The following is an 18,458-nucleotide window of genomic DNA, read 5'->3' as shown; positions in this document are numbered from 1 at the left end:
TGCTGATGTCGTTTGCTCTGACTACTTTTACATTATAAGAAATACATGTAATGTTAATTATGTGAGGCAATGCCAATACAATGCAAAGAGCGAAGCAAATAAAAAACAACGACCCACAAATAACAGTGCGACCCTATAATTGTAATACTATTATTGTTGATGGACAGGTGTTGTGAGCACAGCATGCTGGGATGAATGTCCGCCCTTGCCCAATTGAAACGAGGCAGCCAGTCTGGCACGGAAGACAACACTTCATAACAACACTGCTGTAACTTTAACTCATTGAGAAATATTTTGTCTGCTTACGTAAAGCCTGACCGATGTCCCGCCCATGAGAGCCATATATTCCACCGTGAGTGGTAGGTTTTTTCAGCTCCGCACAGAATAAAGAAGAAGAAGAACAACAACAACAACAAGAACAACAACTCAACGCCAGGGAGTTGTGTCTCTCTGTCTGTTGAGACTTAGCGCTCCCTTCTCTCTGATAGTCTGATTGTGGGCTCTTTGCATCACACCTTCGTGGTGTATGCACTGATCTCCCCAGCTAATTTTTGGTTTGTTGATGTGCATGATGTCACGGACCGACGAAACGCGATCGTGATGCAGGACCCAAATGCACAGCCGGAGACCAAACTCAGTCTGGTAATTCATTTAATAGACTGACTGGCTAACGTCAAAACAAGAAGCATAAAGTAATCGCACGGTCAGGCACCGGGAATAAAGAAAACTGACAAAGGTACCGACAAGAAGGGAGTAACATAGATAAGTACAAAGCCAAAACAGAAGCTTACTAAACTGGCGATGGAGCGTGGCATGACGAAGTTCTCACAAACAATCTGATAACGGAATAAGGTGCATACTGAGGCTAAATAGGGTGACTAATGATTAACACAAAACAGCTGATGATCACGTGATGAATGACAGCTGGTGAAACATTTGACAGAGTGGGAAACCAGAACCTAGAACAGACAGGAAACCAAACAAGGAATGTCAAAATAAAACCGGAAAGCAAGGTAGAAAATAACACTGACGACCAGGTGCTGATCCATGACAGAACCCCCCTCTCTAGGGCGGATCCCCAGAAGCCAAAAGAGAAGACACAAACAGGGCGGGCAGAGGGAGGACCGGAGGAGGGACAGACACACCACAACTCGGAGGTGGGCAGAAACAAAACCAAGGCTGCACAATGTAAACACAAGTCCCCTAGGTGAGTCAATCGCACAAAGGTGCATAAAGTCCAAGACATCAATTAACCAAGGAGACCCCAACAGGGCCTAAAACCCCCTCTCATGGAGGGTGGTGACGGGGAGCGCGTCCCGACTCAGCAGCCGCTGGACAAATTCCGGCACACAGGGTACCCAGGGACGAGAAACGGGCTCTGGGAGGCCGGCGCCGAGGCCAGCTTCCGCCAGAACCCCACAGGGAACGACGGCTTCCTCCAGGCGGTCGATGCTCCAGGAGGCTGAGGGGTTGAGGCGGACGGCGACGGCAGAAACCGCGCCTCCGCAGGAGAGGGCGCAGAGGACCGCCGAGGTGGCTGACGACGCGGCAGGCTGCGCCAAGGGCGAGGCCACCAGTCCGGCAGACGAGACGAGGACCGACGTGGAACCAGCAACGAAGACAGACGTGGAGCCGGGACCAGAGACAAAGACAGATGTGAAGCCGGAGCCGGGACCAGAGACGAAGACAGTCTTGGAGCCGGAGCGTGGACCAGAGACGAAGACAGACGTGGAGCCGGAGCCAGGACCAGAGACGAACACAGATTTGGAGACAGGGCCAGAGACAAAGACAGACGTGGAGACGGAGACGGGACCAGAGACGAGGGCAGACGCAGCAGACACCGAACCACCAGGAACCGAGGCAGACGTGGCAGACGCCGGACCACCAGGAACCGAGGCAGACGTGGCAGACGCCGAACCACCAGGAACAGAAGCAAAATTGACAGACGCCGAACCACCAGGAGCTGAGGCAGACGCGGTCGGACCCTTGGGGGCTAAGGCAGACGTGGCCAGGGTCAGGCCACCGGGAACCGCACCTGCAGACGTGGTCGGACCACCGGGAGCTGCATCTGTGGACGTGGTCGGACCACCGGCAGCTGCATCTGTGGATGTGGTCTGGCCACCAGGAGCTGCATCTGCTGACGTGGTCGGACAACCAGGAGCTGCATTTGCGGACGTGGTCGGACCCCCCAGGGCTGATGCAGACGTGGTTGGACCACTGGAAGCTGCACCTGCAGATGTGATCCGTGCCAGACCACCAGGTGCAGAGACAGACGTGGTCGGACCACCAGGAGCTGCACCTGCAGACGTGATCCGTGCCAGACCACCAGGTGCAGAGGCGGAAGTGGTCGGACCACCCGGGACGGGGACAGCCGTGCTCACCTGAACACCCCCAAGCACTCCAGGACCAACACCTGTGCAGAGGAGGAAAGAGGACACGGAGCCCCAGGCCGACGAGAGCCAGCCTGGAACCCCAGGACCCGCTGCCCGGACTAGGGCGACCTCCTCCTGGAGGCCGACAGGAGCTGGAGCTGCGGCTGGAGCAACCCCCTCCTGGGGATCGTCAGGAGCTGCGGTTTGAACGACCTCCTCCTGGAGGCCGTTGGCAGCTGCAGCTGGTGCTGCGGCTGGAGCGACCTCCTCCTGGAGGCTGTCGGGAGCTGCAGCTGGAGTGACCTCCTCCTGGAAGCCGTCAAGAGCTGCAGCTGGAGCAACCTCCTCCTGGAGGCCGTCGGGAGCTACGGCTGGAGCAACCTCCTCCTGGAGGCCGACAAGAGCCGGAACGACCCCTGCTACAGGGCTGACAAAGACTGGAACGGCCGCTGCTACAGGGCCGTCAGGGACTGGAACGGCCGCTGCTACAGGGTCGACAGGGACTGTGGCTGGGCTTGACTGGGAGGTAGCAGGGGTCAAGACGGGCAAGCACCTTGTGATGCGCTGGGGCTGGGGCTTGGGCGAGACGTGACTGAGGAACCGGTACAGCAGGGTTCATGGGTGGCGGGGCTACGGCGTTTGCGGTGGGTTGAAACATGAACCCGGAGGAGGAATGTGATACTGAGGCTGGAGCCGGCCGTGGACCTGTTCCGGGGGCAGACTGAGTGAGGTGGAGCTTGAGAAAAGACTCAGGATCCTCTGGATTCTGACTTGGCCTCCTTCGGTGCCAGCTAGACCGCCGACGGCTTGGTCCAGGCCCCTCCCTCTCAGGCATCAAGGTGGGGACCCAGAGCGAGCCAATAACGTCAGGACCCCTCTGAGCCTTCAGCTCCTCACTCACCAGGAGCCAGCGCCTCCTCTGGCGGCTGCTGGAGGGCCGGAGGCGAGGTCGTAACCGAGGATCGCAGCAAAGCAGGAACAGACTCCTGAACCGGGTTAAGAGACCGCCCGCCCTGACGATGACTCGGACGATGGAAGAAGTGCAGAGGCTGGCGTTTGCTGGGAAGCCGGTGTGTTGTTGGGTGCGGCGCGCTGCGCACGCTCCAACTCCTGGCTGATATTGCTCAAGCTGTACCACCACTCCTCCACCCCGAGGTAAAGAAAACTGACAAAGGTACCGACAAGAAGGGAGTAACATAGATAAGTACAAAGCCAAAACAGAAGCTTACTAAACTGGCGATGGAGCGTGGCATGACGGTGTTCTCACAAACAATCTGACAACGGAATAAGGTGCATACTGAGGCTAAATAGGGTGACTACTGATTAACACAAAACAGCTGATGATCACGTGACGAATGACAGCTGGTGAAACATTTGACAGAGTGGGAAACCAGAACCTAGAACAGACAGGAAACCAAACAAGGAATGTCAAATTAAAATCGGACTGCAAGGTAGAAAATAAGACTGACGACCAGGTGCTTATCCATGACACATGATCAACATCCATGTTTTTGATTTTTATTTTCCTTTATTGTTGTAGTAAAGCACAAAAAGATAACTCTCTTATCTGCCTTATCTATCATTATCTATCTTGTTTATGGGAAACTGGAAAATATGGGAAATCATTATTTTCAGTGTAGGTCAGGCTAACTGGCTAAACTGCTGCAGCTAATGCCTATAGCTACAGCTAAGCGTGTTGAGAATATCTGTGTCTCGTTCAACAACTCCAGATATTGCTGTAAGGAACATTCATTCTGTAGAAGCTCTGCAAGCCAACACTGAAAAAATGATTTTTTTTGATCATGTAAATGTTATGCTGTTAACCTGTGTAAATTTTACAAAACCTGTTATGTTCCAATATTTACTTTAAAATTTAATTTAATTTGATACATTGAAATTTAGTATCATTATTTGTCCAAATAAAGTTTGCATACAAATAACAAGTAATAGTAAATAAGGTAAATCATTGTTTTAAAAACCTTCAAAATCAAGTAAATTTTACATGGGTGATGAAAGTAAATCCGACTACCCTTAGTGAATGACAGTTTGCACTTAAAACAGGTTTGAACTTCAGCGGCGAGAGATTTTCATGTACAATGGACAGTTGACATTATTTATATTTTTAATTGTAATATGTCTCAGGGGCCCGTTTCAAGAAGGAGATTTAACAAACTCTGAGTTTAAACTAAGCTCTGAGATGATATACACTGAGTTTGCAAACCTGGAGTTTTCGGTTTCAGAACAGCTGATAAGAGTTGGTTTAAGCAACTCCGAGTTGATTGGCTCAGAGTTAAGCGCGTGCACCGCGACGATACAAAGCCCTGATCAATGGAGTGAAGATATTACGAGTCACCATGGCAACAGGACAACAAAAGACGTCCGGAAATGGATATGACCTCAAAGAAAAAGCGACTACAAGCCTATATTTCGTAGAAAAAGCAACACGGCTGCAGCGACGAAAGAGAAATAATTAGCTTCGAAGGAAATAGCTGCTCGAGTCAATGCTTAAGTTTACATTTAAATCATATCGTGTTCAGTGTAACCATGCACCATCTTATCATGGGTGTAGACTACCTGACTTTACAACATTTGACATATTAAATAAATAAATAGCATGCAGAGTATAGCAGTGCAGCAGCATTTTCAACATCGGTGTAATGATAATGATAATAATCATTTGACTTCTACTCAGCCAACAGAAAGAAGGTAGAGGCTAGAACAACTGGTGGAGGACCTGCACCACCACCACTGACACATGCAGAGGAGAAGGCCCTCAGCCTGAACCCTGGAAAGCAGAGGCTGAAGGAATTCTGGGAGGGAGTTCATCAAAACCAGTCACTCCCCAGGATAGAAGTGCATCTGTAAAATGTAAGAGGTCTACCTATATATTTGATTTTTTACACAGGCTACTTTTAATATATATCCATTTCTTAGAGTCTGGGTTGGGTTCTTTGTTGGTCTTAACAGATTCTGATGAAAATATATGAATCTTCCTGTCACAACAGAAGCCCAGGATGTTGTAAGTATACTACTAAATAAAGCTTAAATTATGATAAGCAGTATTATAAAGTGTAATATTAACACAGTTTATACACATCACATGATTTCTGATGTTTGTGTTGCGTAGCCTAAAGGATGTAACTTGATCTCCAAATATAGTGACTTTATTATCTCCCCTCTGCCCCAGAGTGTGAAAGAACAGCAGGAGGAGGGTATGTCACATTCTGCTGCACAGATGGACACAGTTCAGTGATTTTCAGTAAATGCCAGAGTTCAATTCTGTAAGAGTAATGAGGAACTATGTCATGTAACTCTAAATCTTCTGTATTTTCAGTTACCGGTTAAGGAGGTGTATAAACTAAATCTCAAGGAAATGTTATACTTGGACCGCCAGATTGAAAAGACAGATCTAGAAACTGAAATTCTCAAACAAAAGCTTGAGGTGAGTGTATAGTTAAAGGTGAATTGTATGAATTATTGGAATAATCATAACATCTAACAATTGCCTTTGTATTTGTAGGAAATGAAGAAAACCAAATAAATTGTGATTTGCAATTGCATGCAATTTTTATTCTTTTAGTGTGTGATTAATGTGTAATCAAAAGGGGGGAATTTATTGGAAAAATTGTGCCTTTGTGCTATTTCTTATCCAACACAGTCGTCATGTGCTGGTTAGGTGCAATACTGAACTGAACATTCTTACACAAACAAATAATCTCTTGTGCCCTGTCGTACATCAAGTCTAAACATCTGATGTTCCATTTGACTGACTAATAATTTATGATATATGTTTGTCTTTTACACCCGGACTCTGGCTCCTTCCTATCTGACTCCCCACCAGACCCAAGGCTGTTAAAGCGAATGCATCTTGTCTTGGAAGCTCGGTGTTCCTTCCTTTGGATAACAAGACATGATGATGCAGAAATGAGAAAGCAAACATTCTCACTCACAGCGAGATAAGGTGGCGCAAACAATTCTATTGGTGCAGAGAGACACCAGGGGTTAGGGGAAAGGGGTTAAAAGGCAGAAGCAACTTCAGGATCGTGGGCTCTTTGCATCACACCTTCGTGGTGTGTGCACTAATCTCCCCAGCTGGTTTTGGGTTTGTTGATTTGCACGATCAACATCCATGTTTTTTATTTGCTTTCCCCATTATTTTTATTTTCTTTATTATTTCAGTAAATTGCACAAAAGGACAACTCTCCACACATTAACCCCTATCTCCAGCAGAAAGCCGTCAATCTCTCCTATAAGAAAGTTCACATTACTTTAGTGCTGGAAAGAAGTGCTTCTGTGAGTGTGAGTGCATGCATTGAACTAAGTGTATAGGACATACATGTACTTACCATAGTTCAGCCTGTTACTTAGGGTTGACTTACAATATATTCATGAGTCATATCAAAAGTAGCCTATTTGGAAGGCACTTGGCCTCCACGTTTGTGATAACATGTGCATCATCACAAAGGATCTTGGTGGTGTAAACAATGATACGTCAGTTACAGTATGGTGATGTAGTCTTTGACCATTAGAAAGAGTAGTCAGTGCACCTGTACATTTATTAGTTTATTTCAGTTCACAGCAAGATGTCATCAACTGATCATCATTTTTCAGATTAGCCTCACTGAAAGAATTAAATACCACATACCTGCAATCCTGTGAAACTCCTCTTTAATGGCTCTGAGGAGTTTGTGTCAAGGAAAGCGCTTGAGGTCAAACCTTTCTACATACAGTGGCTTCACTAACGTGCTCAGCATCTCCAATGTTATAAAGAAAACTACGGTTTGCAAAAAAAACGTAACGCAACACAAAGAATCTGCTTGGATGTAAGAGCACGGCCACGATGGGTAATGTGTCTGATGTATAGGTGGATAAGATTATTGACATATGTTATACAGTAGTAGAGTCTCGACAAAAACGGTACTGCTCAAATAAATATGCAGTTGACAGTGAAGTTACTGTGTTAAATTTAAGTCTGGTATTCCCCTTTGCCTGCAGAGTTATGAGTGATGCTTTATGTTCCTTACACTGTGCTTAAGTTCGTTCGTACGTACGTAACATACATAAATGTATGTCATAGTAAGTATTGATGGAAATGCATTTTGATTAAAATTTACTAAAATTAACTTTTTTCAGTGTAGGCTTACCTTACCTTTGCGTTACATGCCCAGCTGGAATGTACAGTATTAGTTTCCACCAAACATCCTTGCCTGTCTATGTGAACTGAACTAATGTTTGAAGCACATAATAAAAATGCTGCTGTTTAAGTATTTCTTGTCTTTTTAGTTTTAGTATTTTAATGTCAGTGTTTGTGTTTTGCAATGTATAATTTATATATATAGGTATTGTTGCAAATACATACTAAATAAACAATACTAAGGTAAAATAAGTACAATTTAGTAAATATTTTGTAACAGTACTGTATAAAAATGAATTAAACATTACTAAAATGTAACTTAATCATCAATACATAAATATTGATGCAAATGCATTAACATTTATTAAAGTGGAGTGAGTAACAGCTATTGATTTGTTTGGATCAATAACTAAAAAAGTAAAGTTTACTTGAATACTTGAATGAAACCTACTCTGTGCTAAGTATAGTGTACTTAAAAATTAGCCCTGTGGGGTTGAAATTGTTACCAAGGTTCTTCTGAGTAAGTTTCACTCTACAGTTTTTTCAGTGTACAGTATATTGTCGTTGTAGATGTTTATTCTGTAATTTCTTAAACTATCTTTGTGGTGTGTGTGTGTGTGTGTGTGTGTGTGTGTGTGTGTGTGTGTGTGTGTGTGTGTGTGTGTGTGTGTGTGTGTGTGTGTGCGCGCTAAAAACTGTCTTCTATGAAATGACGGTCTGCAGTAATGTCACGATCCCACATAAATCTCATGGTCCGTTAAGAGAGGGAGAGGAAGAAGCTGGATAAGGTCTTTAAGAAGTCCAGCTCTGTCTTGGGCTGCACTCTGGAGTCAATGAGAGAGGTGGGAGACAGAAGGGTTCTGGAAAAATTCACGACCTTGAGTCTCACCTACTGCAGGACACACTGTCTGCCCTGGAGATCAGATTCAGTGACAGACTGATCCACCCTCGTTTTGGGAAGGAGAGATTCCGCGGGTCTTTCCCTCCTGCTTCTTTCAGACTTTATAACAAACACATAACATGGTGCACATTTCTACCACACTCCACATCTCCAGGGCAATTTCACCAGTCAATTTAATATCTCACTCACTTTGTTTGGTGCAGTCACCTTACCTCATTGTTATATGTACATAATGTTCATAACCTGTGGAGTTCTAATTTCCAATTTCTTATAATTATTGTGTATCTATTTCTTCTGTATATATGTCTATATGTCTTTGTGCTTTTGCAACATGGTAATTTCCCCTTTGCAGGACATTAAAGGTATTCTATTCTATTCTATTCTATTCTATTCTATTCTATTCTAAAACAATAAATGATGAAATTTGTCCGCAAGTTGTTTCAGCGCCTACAGTGTTGGCGGGGCTCATCCTCCTCAGACGCATTCACAAATCCTCCTTTACCAGCCAACCTCCTCTGCCACAGCAGCCGCTTCTGACACATCTGGTCGGCTGGTTCAGCACCTCGGACAGCAAAATCTCCCATAGGCTGGAGCCCCGTCGGCGGCCAATGGCCTCAGCGACGCGGATGCGACAGCGATCATCAGCAGCAGCAGCAGCATCCTGCCAGCGGCCAATCAGAGGCGCCGTTTCTCTCCCACATCCAACCCGAATAACTGCAGATGCCCGCATCAAAGCAGCGGGTCTCGCTCTCTCCCTGGCAGGTTTTTAGCTGAGTGAATAAGCTGCCGTCTATTTTCTATTTTCTGTTTTTGGAAGACATAGTAGCCATTTTTTCTGTCACGGCGTTCTCCACCAGTATATTACGGTTTTCAGATTGATACGCGGGCTTTTATGTCTGATTAGTCCACGCTGTGTTTGTGTGTATGTGTACGTGTGTGTTTTATAGTAGCACAGCAATAACCGTGCCCGTATAGCTTTTTAGTTCTCGATGGAATACATCTTCTCGCACGCTGCCAGCGAAGGAATGAAGCACATTTCGCGTCTGATTGACAAAATTATTTCCAACAACCAGCGAGGGACATTCTGTCAATGAAGATCTGAAAAAAGACAGCAACACACCGAGAAACAGATCTGTCGGCCTGTAACACCGGGGTTCCCATACCGTCAGGGACCGATCCGTTTTCACGCCCTGGACTGTGTTGGCGGTGTGGAAACCGAACAAAACAATCAGAAAGCGTTTTTATCCAGCAGCGAGTGTGAAGGTGTAACACATGGACGTCAGAAGACGACTCGAGTAATTAAAAGGTAGGAACACAGGTTCATTTTGCTGCATAGGACGCGAACCATTTATTCTGCTATGCAAATGATAATAAAACACATAATGAAGCCAAACGGTCTTCAGCAACACTTCATGCCCTGGCTTCTGTCAGTGTTATTGTTGTGTTGTATGATACTCGAAATTAGGTCATATAGATTTAAAAATAATGAATACCATAATATAGCTTATGTTTGTGACAGGTCTATCAGCTGATGCTTCGGAAACTGCGCGCGAGCGCGCGCGTGTGTGTGTGTGTGTGGTGAAGGCTGGGAGCGTTTTCAAGGCTTCCATTTTGAAGCTAAGATGGATGCTTGTGCACATTTCTTTCTCATGCCTCTGTGGCTTTATCTTATATAACAGTGAAGTGATGGAAGGCCTATACAGTTCCCCTCTGCAGTTAGTCTTTGGGTATATTTATTTAGTGACATCAGGGCTCGACTTTAAATTGAAATTAAAAAATGAAGTGACACAAAATTAAACTCTGACTAGCTGCAGAGAAAACAGCCTGTGGCACATTTAGGGCTACTACAAAGGAATGTAACTTCATTAGTGCACTGTTACTGAGAGATAAGATGAAACAACAGAATAATGATTTAACTGCTGTTCACACTCTTGCCCCCAGAAACATATGAAAAGCAGAAGGTCTACTTAGTGGCTAATTGTTGGAATTTAGGGTGTAACTCTTCATCCTGTTCTATTCTGTTTGCTCAGTTGTCATGGTAGCTGGAGCCACACTGACCTTACTATGGAAACAGCATCTGTGGGTTTGGATATTACTGTGAAAACACTACAGGAAGTAGAACTTAAGATGTGTTTTAGAGCCTCGGGGAAAGTGGACCCTTGACTTAAAATATTAAAGAAAATCTGCATAAAAAGTTTATTTTTGCTCATGAAAAATAAATCCTAAAAAATATGGGGCGGCAGTGTTTGAAAAACACATAGGATAGGATCAGTGATTCAATTCCTGGCTCCCCTGTGACACAAGTGTCACAGATGTATGAAGGCATGAGTGCTTGTGAGTGTGTGTGTCTAATGACTTCATGTATTGATATATTAGAAAATTGCTATACAAATGTTTAGTGTAGAGTGAAACACACCTATACTAACCAAAATTGGTCAGCTGAAGGTTGCATGAAATGTGATTGAAATCATTGGATAAAGTCAGTAGAAGAAATGTGAACTGTACTTATGGGACACCTTAAAATTCCAGGTGACGCCATTTGCTGCTACTCAGACCTTTTTCACCGCCACACTCTCCCTGTGTCTGTCTGCCCACCTGTACTACACGCCATGGGTACGGTGTTGTCACTGTCTCCCAGCTACCGTAAGGCAGCACTTTTTGAAGATGGCCCAGCTACAGTGGGCCACTACACAGCGGTCCAGAACAGCAAAAATGCTAAGGACGCTGCCACCACAGCAGCAAAGTCCCTCAAACGGCCTTCTATTATCAATGTCTTACCATGGAAAAGAATTGTGGCTGTGTCAGCAAAGAGGAAGGGATCTAAGAAGCTGCAGTCAGATGGTGGCGATGGTGGGAAAGGGAATTCTCCAGATGCTAATGCCAACACGACGTCTAAATCAGCTACCGAAAGTCTGAAGCTGAAGAAGTCTCAGTCCTGTGCTAACCTTTCATCTTACTCAACAAGCCAGGACCTCTCAGCCACCACTACCACTACCTCCTCTCACCTGCCAACCTCCAAGACCCTGGTTAACGTAGCCACTATTGCTGCCAAAAAGAATTCTCTCACTGGCTCTGGAATTCAGCCATCAACTGCAGCAGGCACTCCAAAACGTGTCATTGTCCAGGTGACTCGAAGTTTCTTTCTTCACCACACAAAATATCCAAAATAAGAATATTAGAAAGTATATTCCTTCATTTGTCTTCCATTTATTTCCATTTTCCTCTACTCCCTATGTTTACCCCAGGCCTCCACCAGTGAACTTATGCGCAGCTTGGGTGAGTTCCTGTGCCGTCGGTGTTACAGACTGAAGCGCCTATCCCCAACAGACCCTGTGCTGTGGTTGCGCAGTGTGGACCGATCCCTACTCCTACAAGGCTGGCAGGATCAGGGCTTCATCACTCCAGCCAATGTGGTCTTCCTCTACATGTTGTGCCGTGATGTGGTCTCCGCCGAGGTGACCTCGGAGCGTGAGCTGCAGGCCTTGCTGCTCACCTGTCTCTACCTGTCCTATTCCTACATGGGCAACGAGATCTCCTACCCACTGAAGCCCTTCCTGGTCGAGGCAGAGAAGGAAGCCTTCTGGGACCGCTGCCTGGAGATCATCAACTGCATGAGCGGCAAGATGCTCCAGATCAACACCGACCCGCACTTCTTTACCCAGGTGTTTGCTGACCTGAAGAATGAGAGCAGAAAAGAGGAGGAGAAAACTAAACTCCTCATAGGCCTTGACCGATAAGTGGGACGTGGGAGGAGGAAGGAAGGATCGATGGATAAAATGATTGATGGAGTTAGTAGGATGAACGTAATGCAGCGCAATGCGATCTTAAAACAGTATACTGCTGTCTGGCATCTCTAGGGGTTTATGATTAACCAAATTAACCATGGCAACAAATCTAGCAGTTTAAGCGTCTTAATGAAGTTTGAAATGTTTTTGCTTTATCAAATGCCTGGCCAGCAGGGTCAAATCTGATATTTCTAGATGTTGCCATAGTAAAGATATAGCCTTTTGATAAAACATAAAGATGTTAGAAATGCCAGACAACACACATTTACATAATTAAGAGTCAGTATCATAAAGACAGAGGATACTGTAATGGTGTAATAGCACCCAGGTGTCAATGAATAACATGAACCACATTGCATGAGGTCACTTCATATGTTAGACGCGACCACTTGCTCATTGCCAACTCCATTTTACCTTTTTCCTTATATCCTGCCCAAGCTGATTGCACTTGGTAACACTTGCTGCAAGGCCCACTGGTGAAACTCAAATATTATTTAATAACAAGATACAGATGGACTACAATGAACCACAAAACACCAAGTCTACCAACCTTTCAGAGTGAAACGTATTCAGCCAGATCTCACAACGTACTGTATTCTAATGAAACACCAGAGTTTGTCCTGCTATAAGTTGGGAAATTAGATATTGGTTTTAGTATGAAAGGCTAATCCCAGCAGCACAGATCCTTAAACAAGCCCTGCTGAGAGCTGTTTACGCCAACAAACACATGGGTAAAAACAATATTGAATCCTCTAGGGGATATGTTGCACATAGAATTAAAAATTTCTGCACTTTCTTCTGTCATCCATATTGGTGCTGTCCTAAATGAGCAGGAAGGAAGCAAGCAAGCTAGAAAGAAAGAAGGAAAGAATGAATGAACAAATAAACTAACAAGCTAAAAAAAGAATTTACTTTTAAAAATCTTTAATCATTTCATCTATTTCATATTGTATGAAAGACTGATGAAGTTGACCAATGACTGCAAACATTAAATATATTCCTGGTTCATTAGGGCAGAAACACACTCTACAAGGGACGATTCTTCCAAATCCGCTTCATCGGTACTGTTGCCACTTGACTTGAAAGATACCTGAACTGCTAACTGACGTGCCACTCACACCCTTTCTCTGTCTCTGACCATATAATCCAGTCTGGCCTCAACCAGTAGGATCCAGTCCAGTGGGCCCATGTTTATAGACTCTCTGGTCCGCCGACCTGACTGCTTACTTATTCACGGATTGTTTAACATGCATGTGTGCTTTCTTAGGTTTCCTAGCATGCTGCTTTTTTTTTGGCCGCACCGCATCACATGTTGCTGAAGAGACTGAGTGGTTTCCCTGCTGGACTGCTGAAAGCTAGGACTGTGACATCCACTCAACGCAGGAATGCTCTCCAGTGAGCGCAATTTGTGGAAGGCTGGTTTTGTCCACACCTACACTGCACATCATTAATAAAAAAATCAAAGCTTTGGAACAAAACTGGAAAGTCCACTATTCTAGATTCTATTGTGGCTAGTGGCGAAGACAATATAATTCCCACTTAAAAAAAACAGTGACAGCTTAGATAGACAAAGTATTATGAAAGGGATACTCCAGCAGTTTAGTACAATGTTGCGTTCAAGAACCTTTCGTGAAAGTGTAGTTTTTTGGGTTCTTGTAATAACTAACATCCTCTGCTCAGACAGCACATAGTTCTCACAGACTCTTCTGTCTGTTTCACATATTTTTGTTTCATAAATTGCTGACCTCATTTGAATCTGTCTAGGTCCATTGAAGACATATATTTTCAAACCCAGGTCTCCTACTCAGTTCTTGCCCCAAGACTAAGGCTTTTAAATCCATACATTGCAGAACTCGGTTGATGTTGCTGATCCTGATTTATTGTGTATGTGTTGGATATACCGTAGTCCATTAAAAATACATAAAAAGTAAGAACCAAGAACATGCAATCAATGTAAATTGATTCTGCTTGAATTTCTGTTGGAATGTAAGTGATCCTGATTGGTTCTTGTGCAGCATTTACTCAATATCTTTACAGTATATTTGCATGAAGATCCTGTAGGACTCCATAAAGTACTTAAATCCCAGTATCATATTATAGGGTGTAGTGAGTGCACTGTTCTTATAGATAATGCTACCTCAGGGATTTACAATCAGACAGAAAATCACAGCCTTTACTGGTCGTTTCTATGAAGCAGTGCTTTTACTGCAACTGCTACTGCTAAACATGGGTGAGACAAAGAGAAGTAAATATTGATGTCATCCAGGGTGGATCCTCATGCAGGTTCACATTGTTTGCAGTTTATTGATTGATGTGGACATTTTGGTGTTTAGCTCAATTTTGTTAAAACTAAAAAACAAAAGAGATAAAATTGCTGGAGTATTCCTTTAAAGACAGGTGCATAAACCAAGTTTTTTTCTTTGGAGAAATTCTATGCGTTGATGATGTCACATCACCTAGTTTAACTGTAGCCAATAAACTGTATTCAGTTTTAGAAACGTTCTACCGGCTTGTGCCATATCATTCTAGAGACTCATTATTTTGTACAAAAAAATATTTTGTACAAGAAACAGGAGCCAACTGAAGGTCTTGTACTGTTTTACAAAGAAAAACTGCAGTGGAGATTTGAAGAACAAGTGCTGCCACATTGTGAAGAGCAGACCATGGGACCCACAAAGAGGTAGTGTCCCAAAACATGAATGGCAACGTGGAAAGGTGTGATTTTAATACACAGGAGGTTGATCACTCTCCTTTCAACAAAATAAAAAGGATCTAATTTCTACATAAAAACACAGATTTTAAAAATGTAACAAACAAAATGCCACTTGTTTCCAGAATAGGTGTCAGAACCATGCAGATGAAGTTTTTGCTCTGGATGTGTTTTGTGTTCTCATGATTTCCAACTGGGATGCAGTAGGTTCCATGCAGTAAAACAAATGTAGCCTTGATCCAAAGTCAGACGTCATGGAGACTAATATATACACATGAAGAACAAACTCATGGCAAACAAACTTGTTTACATATCCTTCATCCTGTATATTTCTGAAGGGTTTGAACAGTGAACAAGTAGCATTATGTTCCCAAAACTTTTTTTTGAATCTTTTTCTGTTGTTGTTGTAAAGGTCAAAACAACAGGTGATTTATATCACTGCAAGGTAACAGATAGCAGACAATTTTCCCACTATTTCAGAAATATAAACATTATTCTATCACTGGTGACATAAAAGCAATTTTGTAAAACGAGAGCTGTTATTTAAGAAAGAGAATCTTCTTCTAGGTTCTAGTATGATAAATGAGACCTTCTGAGGTGTAGCTGGCTAATTAAACTATTGTGAAGTCAGCAGGATGGATGAAAATGCATTTGCTAACTGACATTTTACTGCTTTCTGATTGTTTTGAAATGTTTTTACAAGCAGTCGTTCTCTTTAACAGACATTTAATGACACAATTGAAGCCGCTTCCATGACATGGCATTCATGGATCAGTATCCATGTATCGCAGAGGACAAGAAATCAGTGTTAATGTCTGTGTTAATCTGCGTTAATGTGCGATTTGGACAAATGTAAATTATTTAAGGTTTGATATACATGAATTTGACACAATGGTGCATCTAACAAATAATAAAAATGCTACACAATTAATGATAGATGTGAAGAATATTTTAAAAAATATACCCAGACAGTGATGTTAGTATAATTTAATCAGCTTAGTCACTGTTAATGACATGTTTACAGTCACCAAAGCAGACAGAAAACATCTGGTACATCTTGAAGTGTTATATTACTACAGGCCATACACACTGTTAGGACCCCACTAATATAAAAGCTAAATAGGCTGCCATGTGTGGCTACAGTTGCTGTGACAGAATGGTCACTTTTCAGGAAATTATTCTATTAAACGGTAAGTTTTACTGTTTTTTTATTATGTTCTACTACTGCTGGTCTAGAATGTCAATTATTATTCTGTATTACGTGGATGTCAGATCACAGTTGGCGAGGGCGTATTTTTTTTGAAGGGAAAGAACTGATGAAAAAATGTCCCACAACAGTTTCCGCCTCAATTTTGCTTCGACTTGCTCCAGCCCTCACAGGTGTGCAGGATGACAAACAAGAGCCAAACATGCAAGGAAAGGAAACCCATCTTCCATGTGAGACTTTTCAAACACTGACTACCCCTTCTCCACACTCTCGTTATTGATCAACGCATAACCGTGTGCCATATTTTCTCTTGCTACACATACAAGACAAAAGCTATCATGTAACATTATGAAGCTTATGGTAATGATAAAGTTAGTATGTTTTCCATTTGTGAATCATACTCTGTAAACAAAAATCTTCGTTCAATCAAGGGTACTAGTGTTACTAGAGTGCTGATGCTGCAGTCTGTTCCTATGTGGATGTATGAATATGTATGAGAACTAAGAATAACTTAATCAGCTGTTACAGGAACTTTATATAAAATCCTTTATAATAACTGTGTTTTTTTATTCAAGTTCAGGTGTGAGGTTTGACATTTAAGAAGCAGTTCTTAGTTTGACCACAGAAAGGCAGCAGTGAATCGTCTGTAGCGACACAGTTTGAATGAAACTGAATCTTATAATGATTTGTTGCAGACATTCTGGATTAATTTTAGCCTGAGAGTTTTAGTAGCTAATGTAAAATGTTCTTTAAACTATTTTTAGTTAATTAAATAATATTTTGGATAGGTTTTACTCAGCTATAGTATATATATAGAGTCAGATTTTTAACACAAACTATAATCAGCTAAATTACTGTATAATGTATGGCAGCTGAACATCTGGCTGAGATAGCAGCCATGGAGGCAGGTAAGGCACATCATGGAATGGTTTGGTGGTGCAATGGTGGAATAGTGTCAGGTTTAGAGATTTTGGGCTCTTGTTATGAAGGACATGGTTCACTCACCCTCGCTCCTCCCTGTTTCCTCTGTCTCTCAAACACTCTTGATTGCATTCACTTGATGCTTATTGTTCATATCATGTCTTTAACCACCTGCTCAGTCCCTGTTTCTAGACTAAAATTTTGCAACCACCAGCTGCCACAGTGTTCCCGCCACTCTACTACTGTACAGTATGTCATGCCTGAAACGAATTTGGTACTGTGAGTTACCAAACTGTTTCCTGTCTTGGAATTAAATATTGGATCTTTAGTGTCCTTACATATTTCGTAGAAGGTTTTCAGAACCTTCCCTGTCAGTCTTTTCCCTCAAGCACCAGGCCCATTCTGGTAATAACCATCCCTGACAGCTGGATACTTAGCCTGGCCACCTTTGGCTTCTGGCTCATCATCCCTCTTGTACCTGCTACTCACCTCAGCTTCCTGGTCAACTTACGTGGTCACGTAATTAGAGAGTGACTGAAGAGAGCACTAGAGAAAATATTGTTCTTTGAAAAATGAACTCTGAACATTAAACCTTTGCCATCTCACCTTCTTGTGACAGAGCACCCTCAGCAGACACTGTCTAATTACAGAATGCATGCATAATCATAAAAAGATAATCTATCTATCCTCTTCCCCTTATTGTGACTCCCTTCAAGGACAACTGTTGGACTGACCTGTAAACATCTTGGTCGGCCTCGGTCATACTTCTATAAACAACACTTCACTACACTGATTCAGATACACCCCCCCCCCCCCCCCCCCCCCCCACCCCCCCCCCCCCCCTCCCCCCACATCCTTACAGTCTCACTGTCTGCTCTCCGACCTTATCTATCTGTCCTGATGAACCCAAGAAAAAATTCCAGCAAGGTTTCCACTTGTACTGTGTGATACTGTATGTGTGTGCGTTTTATTACTGTTTGTACTGCAATTTGCTTCCACTGTCGGACTAGCGCCGGGTAACCTGGCTGCTGATGGGAATTTCCCCGCTGTGGGACTAATAAAGGCATTCTTAATTCTTAATTCTTAATAATAAACCTCTCAAACTGAACAGCTGTTTTGAGTCCTATTATTACTTAAACCCTACCAGCCAGAATATGAAAGGGACCTTCAGAAGTGAACTGCATACACATGTAGGAGTTTTAATTTTAAACCTTACTGTCTTCAGAGTACAGCAAATTCAAAAAAACAGTGTTGTCAGTTTTGGAAGAGTTGTATATGAGAAGCTTCTTTCTTCAGTGGAGAACATGTTTTTTTTTTTTTAAAGCACTTTGTCTAAGTAGGTTACAAATTGATGTATATACTAACGTGGAATTTCAAACATAACCACCAAATATACATCTTATCTGGGTGAAATGGCAACTTTCAGGA

The 18,458-nt window shown here is 43.1% G+C and overlaps 1 protein-coding gene and 1 long non-coding RNA gene across 3 annotated transcripts; both read left to right on the top strand.

Moving 5' to 3' along the window:
* The first annotated feature begins 4,576 nt into the window (after nucleotides 1-4,576).
* On the top strand, nucleotides 4,577-7,631 carry LOC129604470 (uncharacterized). 2 transcript variants are annotated; one of them, XR_008695370.1, is made up of 5 exons: nucleotides 4,577-5,240; nucleotides 5,340-5,391; nucleotides 5,560-5,584; nucleotides 5,707-5,814; nucleotides 5,893-7,631. It is a non-coding gene; the product is annotated as an uncharacterized LOC129604470 (long non-coding RNA). The 2 variants fall into 2 exon arrangements; XR_008695371.1 differs by having other exon boundaries at nucleotides 5,560-5,616.
* A 1,255-nt stretch (nucleotides 7,632-8,886) lies between these two features.
* Nucleotides 8,887-18,138, top strand: LOC114860638 (cyclin-dependent kinase 5 activator 1-like). The gene is made up of 3 exons (XM_029159386.3): nucleotides 8,887-9,713; nucleotides 10,937-11,532; nucleotides 11,653-18,138. Exons 2-3 carry the CDS (start codon nucleotides 11,017-11,019, stop codon nucleotides 12,142-12,144), a joined length of 1,008 nt encoding a protein of 335 aa, XP_029015219.1. The 5' UTR covers nucleotides 8,887-9,713; nucleotides 10,937-11,016; the 3' UTR covers nucleotides 12,145-18,138.
* Nucleotides 18,139-18,458: the final 320 nt, after the last annotated feature.

This window comes from Betta splendens, chromosome 8 (genome assembly GCF_900634795.4).
Source record: "Betta splendens chromosome 8, fBetSpl5.4, whole genome shotgun sequence".
Taxonomy (NCBI): Eukaryota; Metazoa; Chordata; class Actinopteri; order Anabantiformes; family Osphronemidae; genus Betta; species Betta splendens.
Note: the sequence above shows the minus strand (reverse complement) of the source record. Positions and strands in the feature narration are given on the sequence as shown.